Source organism: Phodopus roborovskii, unplaced genomic scaffold (genome assembly GCF_943737965.1).
Source record: "Phodopus roborovskii unplaced genomic scaffold, PHOROB, whole genome shotgun sequence".
Taxonomy (NCBI): domain Eukaryota; kingdom Metazoa; phylum Chordata; class Mammalia; order Rodentia; family Cricetidae; genus Phodopus; species Phodopus roborovskii.
The window spans coordinates 15,049,716-15,063,031 of NW_026126541.1; the positions used below are offsets into that span (position 1 = coordinate 15,049,716).

General features: G+C 56.5%; 1 protein-coding gene across 1 annotated transcript; it reads left to right on the forward strand.

The window, feature by feature from the left end:
• The first annotated feature begins 6,657 nt into the window (after window positions 1–6,657).
• On the forward strand, window positions 6,658–8,969 carry Lbx1 (ladybird homeobox 1). The gene is made up of 2 exons (XM_051199939.1): window positions 6,658–7,143; window positions 7,771–8,969. Exons 1-2 carry the CDS (start codon window positions 6,819–6,821, stop codon window positions 8,289–8,291), a joined length of 846 nt encoding a protein of 281 aa, XP_051055896.1. The 5' UTR covers window positions 6,658–6,818; the 3' UTR covers window positions 8,292–8,969.
• Window positions 8,970–13,316: the final 4,347 nt, after the last annotated feature.

The window sequence follows — 13,316 nt, forward strand, 5'->3', positions numbered from 1 at the left end:
AATCTCAAAGGAAATCCTGAGCCCAAAGCAGCCTGGGGGGAGCAGGGCTCCCAACTCTACTTAGAGCCACCCAGGCATCCTCTTTTCTTACCCTGGCCTCTGCTGGGCCTGTCTTCTCTTGCCCAGAGTCCAGGAGCTCTCTAGAGCCTTAGGTGGGGCAGCCCTGTCCAGAAGGTGGCCTCCGACCAGCTGAGTCCTAGGGGATCTAGGCCAGAGGTGCTAGTAGGGAATAATTCGGGATACATGGGCTGGGGGTGGAGGGTGGGGAGTGGGAGGTGTCTTCTACCCAGGTCTCTTTTGCTGGTTAGTGAGCCCGCTGCTCGGCACCCTCGCAAGGCACTAATGCAATGAGCCTCGGAGGTTGCTGAATTATTCACGTGCCGTTTATTATGAGAAACCTGACTCAGGCCTTTTCCGAACCCAGCTAGCCTAGCACACCACACTGGTTCATACTTACCCTGGCCTCTCCCGTTTCTGCGGTGCAGTCTTTCCTCCAGGCCCAGCGCCTTAGGCTGCAAGCCTGTTCTGAGCCCAGCTCCCTCCCCAAGCAGAATGGTAGAATGGAGAGTGCGCCTCCATCAGCCTGGGTTACCAGTAAAAGAGAATGTCAAGAACTGGAAGAGGTCAGAGTAGAAGAGAAGCTGCTTTGTTGGCCCATCCATAAGAGCAGGGTGTAGCTCCTCTGCCCCTCCTCTCAAGGCCTAAATGGCATCCCAATAACCTTCCTGGATGCACCAAGGACTAGGCTTTCATCCTGGGGCCAGGAATTCACTGCCGGGGCAAAGAAGGAGGCACTGTCTCCTTCTACCTTGTTTATTTTCCTTGCTTCCGAATGGTTTTCCGGTTTTCCCTTAACCACCTGCCCAAATGCTCATGCTTTTTCAAAGTGTAGTGTTAGCCAGGCCAGCTTCTGCTGGAACAGAACAAGGGAGCCCTGCGTGTACACACAGCTTCCCTTACCCTCTTCATAGACCCCAGGGCTGTTGAGATGCTGGGGGTGTTTTCTGCCTCTCCCATCTACTCACTCCTGCTCAATCTTCAGCCCATTCTTCCTTTCCCTTTCTGGACCCATCACGTGGTAGGGAATCAATCTGTTTAAAACAAAACAAAACGCAACGACGTCCAATTATTAGTCAGACCACAGCTGGATCCAGATCCCAGCAACCCCCAGAACCCCTTCCCCCAGCAAAAATCGTTAAAGAATGAAGTCTTTGTGCACCTTTGCAAGTGTAGAGCGCAGATGGACTCACACATCTGCATACAGCTGACAAAAACAGTATACCTACCCTCTCTGTAACCTTGGCCCTCTCTGGGGTGGGGGACTAAACTAAGCCAGTTCTCTGTCTGGCTCTCTTTGTGTCTTATCCATTTAGTGTATTTATTCAACAAATGCCCGAGGAGCTCTTGGTGTACTCCTGGCTGGCATGGGGCACGCAGAGAGATGGCAGTCCTGTCCTCCTTAAGTTCGCGACCAGATGGAGAGAGGAGCAGAAGGGTTGACAAACTGTCACGAGGCTGGTGTTGTGACAGTGACTCCTGGCTGGAGGGTGTGCTGAGGAGCCAAGGGGCAGGGAGGATTTCCCCAAGGTGATGAGTTGGGCACTAGCGCAGGGAAAGAGTTGCCAAGAAGAGCTGGGACAGACACCATGCTGATGCTTGGAACAAAAGAGAGGTCTGTTCTGGAAGCTTCAGAGTCTGGGCACTAGGCAAACCTTCAGCATCATTGGGGAACTCTTCCACCCTAGCCTAACTCTCATTTGTGTATGGGCTTCCTCCATATTTCCAAAAGACATTTAGTCCTGTACCCCCCACAGGGCAGAAGCGCCTTGGCCTAGTGATCTAAAGGAATTCATTCCACCAAAGAATGTATGCTCCCCAAAGAATGGCCCAGACACAAACCCTGCCCCCACCTCCACAGGCAGAGGTCGGGAGAACTGTGCCTAGCAAGGGGAGAGCAGGGCAAATTCAGAAGTAGGCTTGGAGCCCAGACTGTATTTTGGAGCAGCTGGCTTCTTAATTCCTAGGCCTGGGAGGAGGCAGCTCCCCTCCAATTCCCCACGGGGGCCTCCTTCCCTTCCCCCACTGGCCTCCTTCTGCCCTTTGCCTTTTCTGGATCTCCAACCCTGTGTTATATAATATTAGCCACAGTGGGGAAAATGCGTTCACTGGAGCTTGCAGATGAAGTTTACACAAAGTGTCTGGAGTCTTCGGATCTCCTGAAACCTGTGCGCAGGGGAACCCCCCCTCCCCCGCCCCCAGATCAGAGAATAGTTGCACACAAAACAATAGTGTTCCGATCCTGATTGATCCCAGACACCCTGTGTGACTTTAGATGGGCTCCTGACCATCTCTGTCCCCTGCTTTCCTTATTGTAAAATGAAGAATATTAAGAATAACTGCCTCAAAAAGTGTAAAGTAACCAAGGAATAAGCTCAGCCTGGAGCCAGTCAATGTAAGGTCTTATGGTATTTATGGTCATAGCTATTGGCCCTGTTATTACAGACAGTGGCTCAGGACAGAACGTAAAACCCAAAATGAGTAACCCTGGCTCACCCAGGTTGATGGGACTATGGAAGATGTCCAATTATTAGTCAGACCACAGCTGGATCCAGATCCCAGCACCCTCCCAGAACCCCTACAGCAGAGGAACTCTCTGAAATTCATGGACTGAGCAGTCTCATGGGACAAAAGCCACCCAAACTAGTCATGTTGAGTGGTACCAGACCTACACTGTTTTCTTGAGAGCAATCCTTACCAAAACATAGAAATGAACGGGGCTACCCAAACACCTGGGTTGAATCTAAGGAGCCTTGGGGATGAGTTAAGTGAACTATTATCCTTTGCTCAGAAATAATTTGTTTCATTTGGGTCTGTAGGGTCCCCTTAGAACACAAATCCATGACAATTCATGGGATGTTTATGTCTCCTCTTTGTTTGGGATATTCCCTAAATTGGAAGGTGAACAGGTTTTTGCCAGATCAATCCCTTCCATTGGAGATGGAATAAGGCCAGATCCTGGCCTTGTAAGCAGTGAACAATGACTCAGTGGTAATAATAGGTACATGGACAACAGCTTTTTGGTAGGTGCTCCTCTGAGGAGGAGATGGAGGAGACTCCAGAGTCTAGCTGCCTCCAGCTCCAGGCCAGCTGACTAGGGTGCCAATGTCTCCCTTGTACAGTGTAGGGTCCCAGGAAGGCATCTGGATGGAGACACAGTCTGACCTCGATGGCCAGGCTCCTTCCAGTCGTTCTTCATCCCTCTGAACTTTTTCATTCAGAAACTTGCTCTCCTTTTGAGTCTTGTGACCTCTCAACTCCTCTGAGAGGGCACAGTCTGGTGCAGAGCCATTCCCCTCCCACTGTAGAATCATCTTGACCTTATTTGCAGAATGGGAAACCCATCTGATATATTTGATGGGCAAGAACTGGGTGTTTCCTAGGACTGGGTAAATTCGGGTTGCCTGGGGTAACCCCCTACACTGATGCTCCTGCACTCAAGGGCCCAAAACTCTGGGGAGGGGTGTTCAATCACCAGAATACATTCAGGTTCTCTTGGCGGGGGAGCTACCAGAAGCCAGTGGAGTTGGGTTCCCAGGATTCTAGATGTTTCTCTCTCGTTCTGCCACATACTTTTTTCCCTTGAAGGTTGGGGGTTGGAGATAGGGTATGCCTTCAGATTGAGCAAAAGGTGGCTGGTTTCAAGTTGAACCGGTTTCAAGGTGGTCTGGGCAAAATGAACTGAGACAACAAAATGCCAGGTGGTACCACACTTCCCTGTGCCCTCAAACTGGCCATGCTCCTGAGTGTGTCTGGCTGAGAGGCCAACCAATTAGGCCAAGGAAGTAAATGTGCAGGTAGGGCAAGGCAGGAAGGGGAGGTGCACGGAGGTAAGATAGCAAATGACGGTAGAATGTCCACCCTTGACAAAATGTGAACAAAGATCTCAGAGACTTGGCAGTTTCTCAGAAATCCTCAAACCCATTGGTCTTCAGAAACTGTGAGATGAGTCACAGCAGGCATTGGACTTAACGTTTAGTCTTCATCAAAGGCTTGGTGTTACACCAGCAAAAGGCAGGGGCAGGATCCCGAGGGCAGGAAGTCAGGAGAGGGCAAATGTATCTTGTGCCCTCCTTTAAATCTTCCCTGCCTTCACTCCCTCAGGTTCCTCTCCGCCAGTCCCTAGATTTCGACTTCTTGTTACTCAGCTTAACATTTCCTCATGGCTTCCAGGGCTTTAGGGATGGTAGAGGCAGGTGACGTGTGAGAGACAGTGGGTGATGCATCAGGACCTGAGATGGATTGGGGGGGATTTCTATTATAACTATTTCTGCCTCAGATCACTCCCTCTACCCGCACTCCCCACCTCCTGAAAATGCAGGGTGGGCTTCAAACATTCCCAAATGGGCGGTCCCTCACCACCCTGGGACCTCCAGGCAAGAATCCTTTTTCTCTACTCCACCCCTTTAAATTCAGAGAGCCACACGCCTTGATTACCAACAGTTAAACTGGGTGAAGTAAGCCTGTCTCTGGTGTGCAGAGAACCCTGTGCAGAGAAAGCCTGTTCCCTGCCCCAGAGCAAGCTAAGTTTCTCTTCTCTCTCTCTCTCTCCCTCTCTCTCCTTCCTCCCTCCTTCCACATCCCCCAGTCCCACAGGGAGGGTCCCATTCTTCCAGTCCCACTCTCTGCCATGGTCCACAAATTTCTCCAGCTGCTCTTAGAACCCTTCTGTGGCCCAAGCTGTGTTTCTGGACCACACAGGCTACTCAGGAGTTTACAAACAAAGCGAGTCTGGTGTGTGGAGAAAAAAAGAGTTCCCCCCCCCCCCGGTTCCTACACACTCTCCCTTTCCTCCGTTTTCCAGGGGAAGACGTGGAAAATTAGGGCCCAACACAAACCATATGGAGTAGCAAACAAGAAGAGGGCCCCAGAGCACAGGCTCACTGTCGTACCGCAAGGGGAAAGAAAGACATAGCTGAGGTTCAGTCCCGCTCGCTCGTACGCCCAGAGGTTCATAACCCTTTAAAGAAAGACACACCGAGGACCACACACAAACTCACACATTAAACAACAAAAACCAGCCAAACACTTTCAAATAACGATGCACACAAAATGCTCGCCTAACGTTCAGAGACTCCAGGCCCTGGGATCCACAGCCACCAGGCTCACTGGTTCCCCGGCCTCGCTGTGAGTTTCCGAGAGCGCAGCCCCAGCCGCGGCCCGGCCCCTTCCCGGTCGCCACCCGGCATCCGGAACAGCTGGAGTCGGCCCTGCTGCACACTCAAGCCCTGTGCCCGGCGGGGCGGGGCGGGCAGCGGGGCCCTGGCCCTGGCCGGGGCAAACAGCAGCGGGGAAGCCCGGAACCCGCCCGGGTAACCCCGACACCTGGATGAGTTTTCGTAAGAAGCCGGTCGCCAGACGTGCGGTGGCCCTAGCTGGCCCCGAGAGCCGCGGCGGGAGGAAAGAGTGTGCAAGATTGCAGAAAGAGGTAGGGCGCCCGCCTCCGGCTCAGGCCAGGGTACAGGCGTGCAGAACCGCCAACTCCTCCCTCCGCCTCTCGGGGTGGGGGAAGACTGAGTTCACCAGTTCCCCTCCCCCAACCCTTAGGATCCCCACCTCTGTCCCGTGTCGCCCACCCAGGGCCGTGAAGCCCGCTCTGACCTCCTAGGGGCCAGCCTCGGGAGTCTTCGGCTTCTCCTTTCCCAGGCTCACGGCCCAGGGCTGGGGTTGGGGGGGACAAGAGAGTCCGGGAATAGGAGCGCCGGGGTCTTGATTTGGGATCATCAAAGTCCTCGTTGGGCAGCAGCGGGGCCCGCCCGGGCTCCAGTTCTTACCTGTCACTCCGCGACTAGGGCTCCAGGTACCTTCTCTAGCCCCACCACCGCGGCTTGCAGAGCCCGAGACCTCCGGACTGGTCCTGCCATCGCCACCGAGCCGGCGGGAGACGGGTGTACCCAGAGCGCCGCTCTCAGTTTGGGGTGGGGGCGGTGGCTTTTTAGTCACCCCAGGTTCGGGAGCAATAAAGACGCCTCTAATGTAATTTACAAACATCTCGGGCCGAGTCCGGCGGAGAGCCGGGACTGACAGGCGCATTAGGCAGGCTAATTCCAGCCGGCTCCTCCTACCCCCGGCCCGCTAATTAATGAGCTTCCCAACTTAGAGCCGCCTGCATTGGACAGACAGAGAGTGAAAGAGAGGGCGAGGGAGAGGTAGAGGAGAGGGACGGGGGGAGCAGAGTGGAGTGAAGAGAGGGAGGGAGGGAGGGAGAGAGAGGACGGGGGAGAGAGAACAGAGAGAAAGAAGAGAGAGGAGGAAGACGGGAGAGCGAAGAGAGAAAGAGAAGTGCCTCTGCAGATAATTGATTACTCCTCGATCAAGGCTAACTTGTTAGCAATAGTCAATTGCCCCGTCTCTCCGCCTCCCCTCGCAGTCCGGGATCGGCGCCCTCGCCTCGGTTCTTCCAACTGCCGCCGCCAGGACCCGGGGCCAGGAGCCGCCGCGGCGGAGCCACCTGACACCTTTAAATAGCACCGGGGCCGGCGAAACTGGAGCCCGGAGCGGCGCTTCCCGGCTCCGGCCCGGGCTTGCTGGAAACCCCGGCGGCGGCGGCGGCGGCGGCGGCGCCCGCGTTAGCGCTCTCCTCCCGGGGCCCCGCGCCGCTCCGCCTGCCCGGGTCGCCGCGCTAATCGGCCCGTTACCCGTCCGCGCCCTGCCCGGTGCGGCCTCCTGCCTTCCTCTCGCACCGTCGGGCGCCCGAGCTGCCCGCGGGCTGGGTCCCCGCGGCCCGAGCCGCCCCGGCCGGGCCCCCAAGCGAGGCCGAGATGACTTCCAAGGAGGACGGCAAGGCGGCGCCGGGGGAGGAGCGGCGGCGCAGCCCTCTGGACCACCTGCCGCCGCCCGCCAACTCCAACAAGCCACTGACGCCGTTCAGCATCGAGGACATCCTCAACAAGCCGTCCGTGCGGAGAAGTTACTCGCTGTGTGGGGCGGCGCACCTGCTGGCGGCCACGGACAAGCACGCGCCGGGCGGCTTGCCCCTGGCGGGCCGCGCTCTGCTCTCGCAGACCTCGCCGCTCTGCGCCTTGGAGGAGCTCGCCAGCAAGACCTTTAAGGGGCTGGAGGTCAGCGTCCTGCAGGCAGCCGAAGGTAAGCACAACCTAGCTTGCCCTGTGCCCCAGTTGCCCATCCTCAAGGTCCTGTGCTTCAAACCCCTTGCCTCTCTCTGCCCACGCCGGTCGTCAGGTCGCTCCAGCCCCCTTGCTTCTGCAGCTAAGACCCCAGTAGAGATAGGTGGGGCAGGGCCCTGTTTCCTAGGGACCCCTGAGTCCCGGATGATCTGAGAGAAGTGGGGAAACCCAAGATCTTCCGGGCCTTGAGCTTCACAGTGGCTCGGGTGTTCCCTGACTTACTTACTCCTGGAGTGGGGGAGAAAGAATCTTTTCCTGGAAACTTTTGGGTAGGTTGGAGTCCGGCCATTGGAAAGGGGTGGGAAATTCGTGTTCACATTTGGGGAGTCTCGGCTTGGGTTACCTTTACTCTGTGAGACTTTAGGTCTTTCAGACCAACTCTTAGGGAGCAGAGACCAAAACAATTTTTCCTAAGGACTTCCAGGAGATCAAAATAAGAGGTTTCCCATGGCCCAACTTGCTCTGGTGTAGAGAATGGGGTCAAATTGCAGAGGGAACAACAGCGAGACGGGCCTGGGTCTGGTGGAGAGTTATGGGATAGTCTGGGTGGGGTCTTCAGCGAGCGTACGCTGTCATTTCTTTCCAGGCCGCGATGGGATGACCATCTTTGGGCAGAGGCAGACGCCCAAGAAACGGCGAAAATCACGCACGGCCTTCACCAACCACCAAATATATGAGTTGGAGAAACGCTTTCTCTACCAGAAGTACCTGTCCCCGGCAGATCGCGACCAAATTGCGCAGCAACTGGGCCTCACCAACGCTCAGGTCATCACCTGGTTCCAGAATCGGCGCGCCAAGCTCAAGCGGGATCTGGAGGAGATGAAGGCCGATGTGGAATCCGCCAAGAAACTGGGCCCCAGCGGGCAGATGGACATCGTGGCACTGGCCGAACTGGAGCAGAACTCGGAGGCTTCGGGCGGCGGTGGCGGCGGCTGCGGCAGGGCCAAGTCTAGGCCGGGTTCTCCCGCGCTCCCCACAGGCGCTCCGCAAGCCCCGGGCGGAGGGCCCTTGCAGCTTTCACCGGCCTCTCCGCTCACGGACCAGCGGGCCAGCAGCCAGGACTGCTCAGAGGACGAGGAAGACGAAGAGATCGACGTGGACGATTGAGCGGCGCCCTGGACTTTCTGTCTCCCGGGCCCCCAGCGCCCGCAGGCCCGCCCGCTGCCTCCCGGACCGGACCGCCAAGGGGAGCTGGGACCTCCTCTGCATCTCCCGCCTCCACCCTTGCCCCGGGGCCCGGACTTGACTCCTGACAGTCGCCTCCTCCCTCTTGAAGCAATAAATCCGGGCCGGCCGGCGGGGCCGGCCGCCACACGCGGCCTCCGCCGCCCCGGAAGCCCTCGCCGTGCAATTCTGTATGGCTTCTGTATAAATATTTAAGCCTATATAGTGGGTTCCTCCCACCGCAGCCTGATCTTTTTCTTTATTTTATTTTGTTATTTTTTAATATCAGAGATTTCGATGTTTTCAAAGCCCGGGTGCTACCGGGTCGGCTGACGGTGAGGCGGACTCGAGAGCGGCGAACACTAACTCCTGCGGTCTAGAAGCTTTTTTCATTTTTCTCTGCATGTGGCGAATGCACCGTTCGCTCACTCCCTGGGCCTATTACAGTTGACTTTTCACTTCTTTCTGCCTCTTTTTTTCCCGCGTGAGAGGAGGGTGGGGGGGGGACGGACGGGCCTTGACTTGCAAGTTTCAAAATCCATCTTTTCTTTCCCCAGCGAGAGAAGTCTGTTTTCGATGGCGTGTCTGCCTCCCAATGTCACTATTTTTAAAAATTCTCCAAACCTTCTTGCATTTTCTCGGACTGACTGCTGGAGTCTGGCCTTTAGGGAAAACGCAAGGGAACATCCAAACAATCATCGAAAACAGACCCCAAAGCCCTAGAATTATTTTTTACTCTTTTTTAGATTTTTCTTTTGCATGTGATAAGAGATCGAAAGAAGGATGACCCAAAGGCTCACCCTCACCTCCTCTGCAGCTCTGGGTCTGTCTATCAACACCTCTCTCCCGCCTCAACTTGGCCATAGGAGGGTGGCCCGGTGAGGATGGGTTCCGGATGCCCCTTCCCAGCTCCTGCCCTGCCCTCTCTTTCTCGACTGTACCCAAGGCCTCTTTCTCCGATAAATAAAGTCTTTGCCATTTTACTAGAATGGGCCGCGACCGCATTTTCGAGAATGGGCCGGATTCACCCAAAGCTGCTATAGGTTAAGATTACCCCTGTTGCCCCTTGTGGGTCTGGCCTGCCTTGAAGATTAGGGGGGTTCAGGGCAGGATTGGGGGTGAGGGACAACAGGGACGCAATGGAAGGAAGTGATTTTTGCCCAGGCCCTTAAGCACGCTGCAGCTACTAAATGTACTGAGAAGCCTGCTTCGTCGGGTCGGGGTAAAAATCTAGGCTTGTTGATCGTGACAGAAAACTCGTTTGTACGTGGAAGGCACCAAGGCGAAGCAGGATTTGTCCTGCGGTTTTGTGCTCCATCGCTGAGCATCGCAATCTACCTATGCTCCCGCTAAACAGGGGTGCACTGGCAGGTGTCACTCTGTGGAACATCAGGGTGGAGCCTGGAGACCCAAGTTTTAGTCGCACCCTGAGGGCTTTAGCCTGGCTTAGGAGGCAGTGAAGGGACGAATATAAGGCTGAAGGCGACTAGGGCATATTGAATTGCACTTGTGGGCTTTCGGGTATGCAAGCCCAAAGCGTCTGGGGGCATGTAGTACTTTTCTAGTAACATTCACAAACGCTGGCCCAAAACTTGACCAGCAGCAGAAACCATAGGTGTCTCCGGGACTTCCTGGTTTCCTTGCGGCTTTGAGCCGCTGGGGCGGGGGCTCGGGCCGCTTTCACTTTCCTGAACTGAGTGTGGGGGAGTGTGCTCTCTCTGGGCTTTTGTTGTCGCTGGGCTGGCGAGTGGCCGCTGTCACCAGAGTTGGGTACCGCCTCCAGGCCGCTGAGCTCCCTTTCTCCGAAAAATTGATGTGAGAAACGCTGCATCTGGTCTCGGGCAGGCGATGGGGCCCTGGGGCCTGAGTCAGGAACGTGCGCGTCCAAGGAGGAAGCTAAGAGACAGCCAGAAACAGGGAAGGGAACATGGGAAAACTGAGAGACGGAGAGGCAGGGTGGAGAGAGAACCATTTTATAGACGCCGAGAAACAGGGGCAGAGAGTCGAAGATGAGGGAGAAAAAGAGAATGAGAAGACGCAGAGAGAAGAGGCGACAGGGACAAGAGAAGGCAAGAGGCGGCCGGGCAGCCGTGCGGCCGTGCGGCCGGTTCCTCCCCGGCGACATAAATCGCCCTCTCTTAGGATGGATGGGTCTGTAATTCGGAGCGCGGACCATGAAGGCCGGGACGAATGGGCCCGGGCGGCCGCTGACAGGCGACAATAGCCGGGCCCAGCCCCCCGCGGCTCCCGGTGCGGGCACGGCCGCGGCCCTCCGCAGCCCAGAGCGCGCCAGCGCTGGCGACCATATGGTTTTTGAATTTTCTTCACAATTTGTAGACAATTTGATGGATTAGGTCCCCGCGCGCGCCTCCCCGGCACAAAGGCGGCGCAGGGACCGCGGCGCGGCGGTCACCCGGGCATCTGCGCCCGCCGCGCACTCCTCCCCCCGCCCGGCCCCCACCCTGCGCCCGGAGCCCCCGGGCCGCCCGCCCAACACGCCCATGAATCCCAATGAAGCGGCCCTGGCACCTCCGGCCGCTCCGCGCTTCCAGGCCCTGGGCTGGGCCCCGCTGGGTCCCTTTGGGCTGGGGGCGGCGGCCCCAGGGCTGAGCCCACCCGAGCTGCGGCGCCCGCGGGGCGCGCAGCTAAGCAGGCGCATCGGGGCTGAGGAGAAACGGGGCCATTTATCCGCCCGTCTAGTTAAAGCGGGTTATTTGTTTGCTTCTCTGGCCTCCTCCCCTCCCCTCCCCCTCCCTCCCTCCCCCTCCCGTTTCCTTCTGCCTTTTATTCTTTTGTCTCTAAATGGATTTAATGAGCCTGAAAAACATGACAATTGAATATAACCAAGAAATAAAAAATAACGAGGGAGGAAGGAAGGAGGAAAAGAAAGAAGAGAAGACGGAAAGAGAAGGATTAACAAAATAAAGGGGGAAGTCGACTCCGCAGATATTTATTGTGTGCAGGTGCCTAGGGAAATTGAAACCAGGTAGATCTGGTCGCTGCCCTCAAGAAGCTCCCAATCTAATCTGGCGGCTCGGAAGCATTCGTGTTAGGAAATCGTCCATGACCTGAAGGGAAGCGCTCCTTGCAAAATGCTGAGACCCAACTTGGGGCTCAAGGGTGGTGATGGCTTCTTGGAGGAGGGGGCCTAAGACTCAGGCCGGGAGAGACGAACGAAAGTAATTCGTTGTGTCTGTCTGAGGGCTGGAAAGGAAATCGAGTTGAAGAAAAGAGTGGCCTGTGGAGGGGAGGGAGAGAGGTGTACCGAGACGGCAGCCCCGCTGAACGTAATTTTAGGAGGGTATCAGAGCCTCTCTGCTGTCACCTGGGCTCTGCTGAATTCTGAGCTTCTGCCCGGCTGCCGCTGGGCTTCTGAAGCGCTCCAGGGTGAGGCTACCCATGCCTGTCTCCAGCCACGCAGAGCTCGGCAGGTTAGGGCTCACCTCCAGGCTGGGTCAAGCAGCCGACTCTAGGGAAACTGCTATCTGTGGTGTGGCTGAGGGCTAAAGGGAGGCCAGGGCTCTAGCCCGCCATCTTCTTAGTTATCTAATGTCAGCACGCGGTCCAGGGGAGTTCAGATGGCCTTGGCCACCACCCGGGTCTTGCCTCTGGGACCTATAATGCAAGAGGGCCTTGAACTCCAGGTGACACCCCAGAGGCTCTCACAGGGTGACAGCGCGGTGAGGTGGTATGCTGTTAGCCCGCTCAGGAGTGGGCTCTGTGCAAGCTGGCCGCGGGCTTTGCCTATCTGTTTCTTCTCGGTGTCTGAATGTGACATGCATCGTGTGTAGGGCTCTGGACTCCACACCTATATTCTGGGTGAAGTTCGTTAAGGCCCGGCCCTTCACCCAGAGTTCCCTTAGAGCTTGGGAGCTTGGGATCAACGCAGATTTGTTTCCTTGGGGGTCCCGGCCCTGTGCAGACCCACTTTCGGTTCCTGGTTGAGCAAGGGAGGAGATCTGGCTTTGTCTCTCCCTTCTCGGTTGCGTCCCGGGACTTGGCGAGGCTTGTTGAGTACCGGGACGCGACCCGTTCTGTGGACAGAGCGAGCTGCGCGGCTGGAGCATGCCTCCTCTGCGCCTGCGGTTCCTTCCACCTTCCCCAGCGTGGTGGCCTGGCGGTCCGCGCCGGGTGAGGCCGGGAGGCGCAGTTCCTTATTTTACGAGGTGTCGGGCCAGTGTCAGACGCAGCTCCGATAAGTAATACTCCAGTCTGAGGGACCAGAACGTGGTAATTAATCCCAAAGACTTAAGTGTATTTTAGTTCAGGAGAAAAAAAATCACTAATTCAATCGTCCGGAAAATTGAAGTTTGATGCATGAGTCCCCCCTGAAAGGGACGGGCTGGGGCCTCACGTCTCCCCTCCGCCCCTGCCCGTTGCTGCGGGGACCCCCCCTCCCCACCGTTTTTTGAGCCAACCGGTCCAGGAAAGTTCACTCACCCAGCCATGCTGGCTCTCAGACACCAGAACCCAGGGACCCACAGCTTTTCACCCCACCCCACCCTAGCAAACACCCCCCCTTTCTTGGAACCCAGGAAATGTTTTGTGATGGAAGTACATTTAGAAGGGGACACAAGGGAGCCTCAAAGATATGAGGGGAGCGGCCAGATAAGAGGCCAGTGTGGGTGAGGTCAAGGGATGGGAGGCCAGAGGGGAAGGGACCGGGAACCCGAGTGGGCTAGAGTGAGGAGGGCCAGCTGCTACTGTACAGTAGTGAACCCCATGGGGCTTGGGGGGGTGAGTTGGTGGGCAAAACTGGCTGAGCTAAGCAGTGTGATTTGGATGCAGGGGTAAGCCGCTGTGTGGGAAATGGGTGCACCTCTGGATTATTCCTGTGCAGGTATGCAGGTCTGGCCTATGAGCCTGCCCCCAAGGCGTATCCATAGACCCAGCCTTCCAAAGGCTGTTAGGACCTAAGTGAAAGAAAGTGAGGTCCCTGGGCTTTGTTCCGCGTGGGGGTGGGAAAGT

Coding starts and splice junctions, on each gene's coding strand:
- Lbx1 (XM_051199939.1), top strand. CDS start 6,819: ATGACTTCCAAGGAGGACGGCAAGGCGGCGCCGGGGGAGGAGCGGCGG. Junction 7,144..7,770: donor CGTCCTGCAGGCAGCCGAAG/GTAAGCACAACC, acceptor ATTTCTTTCCAG/GCCGCGATGGGATGACCATC.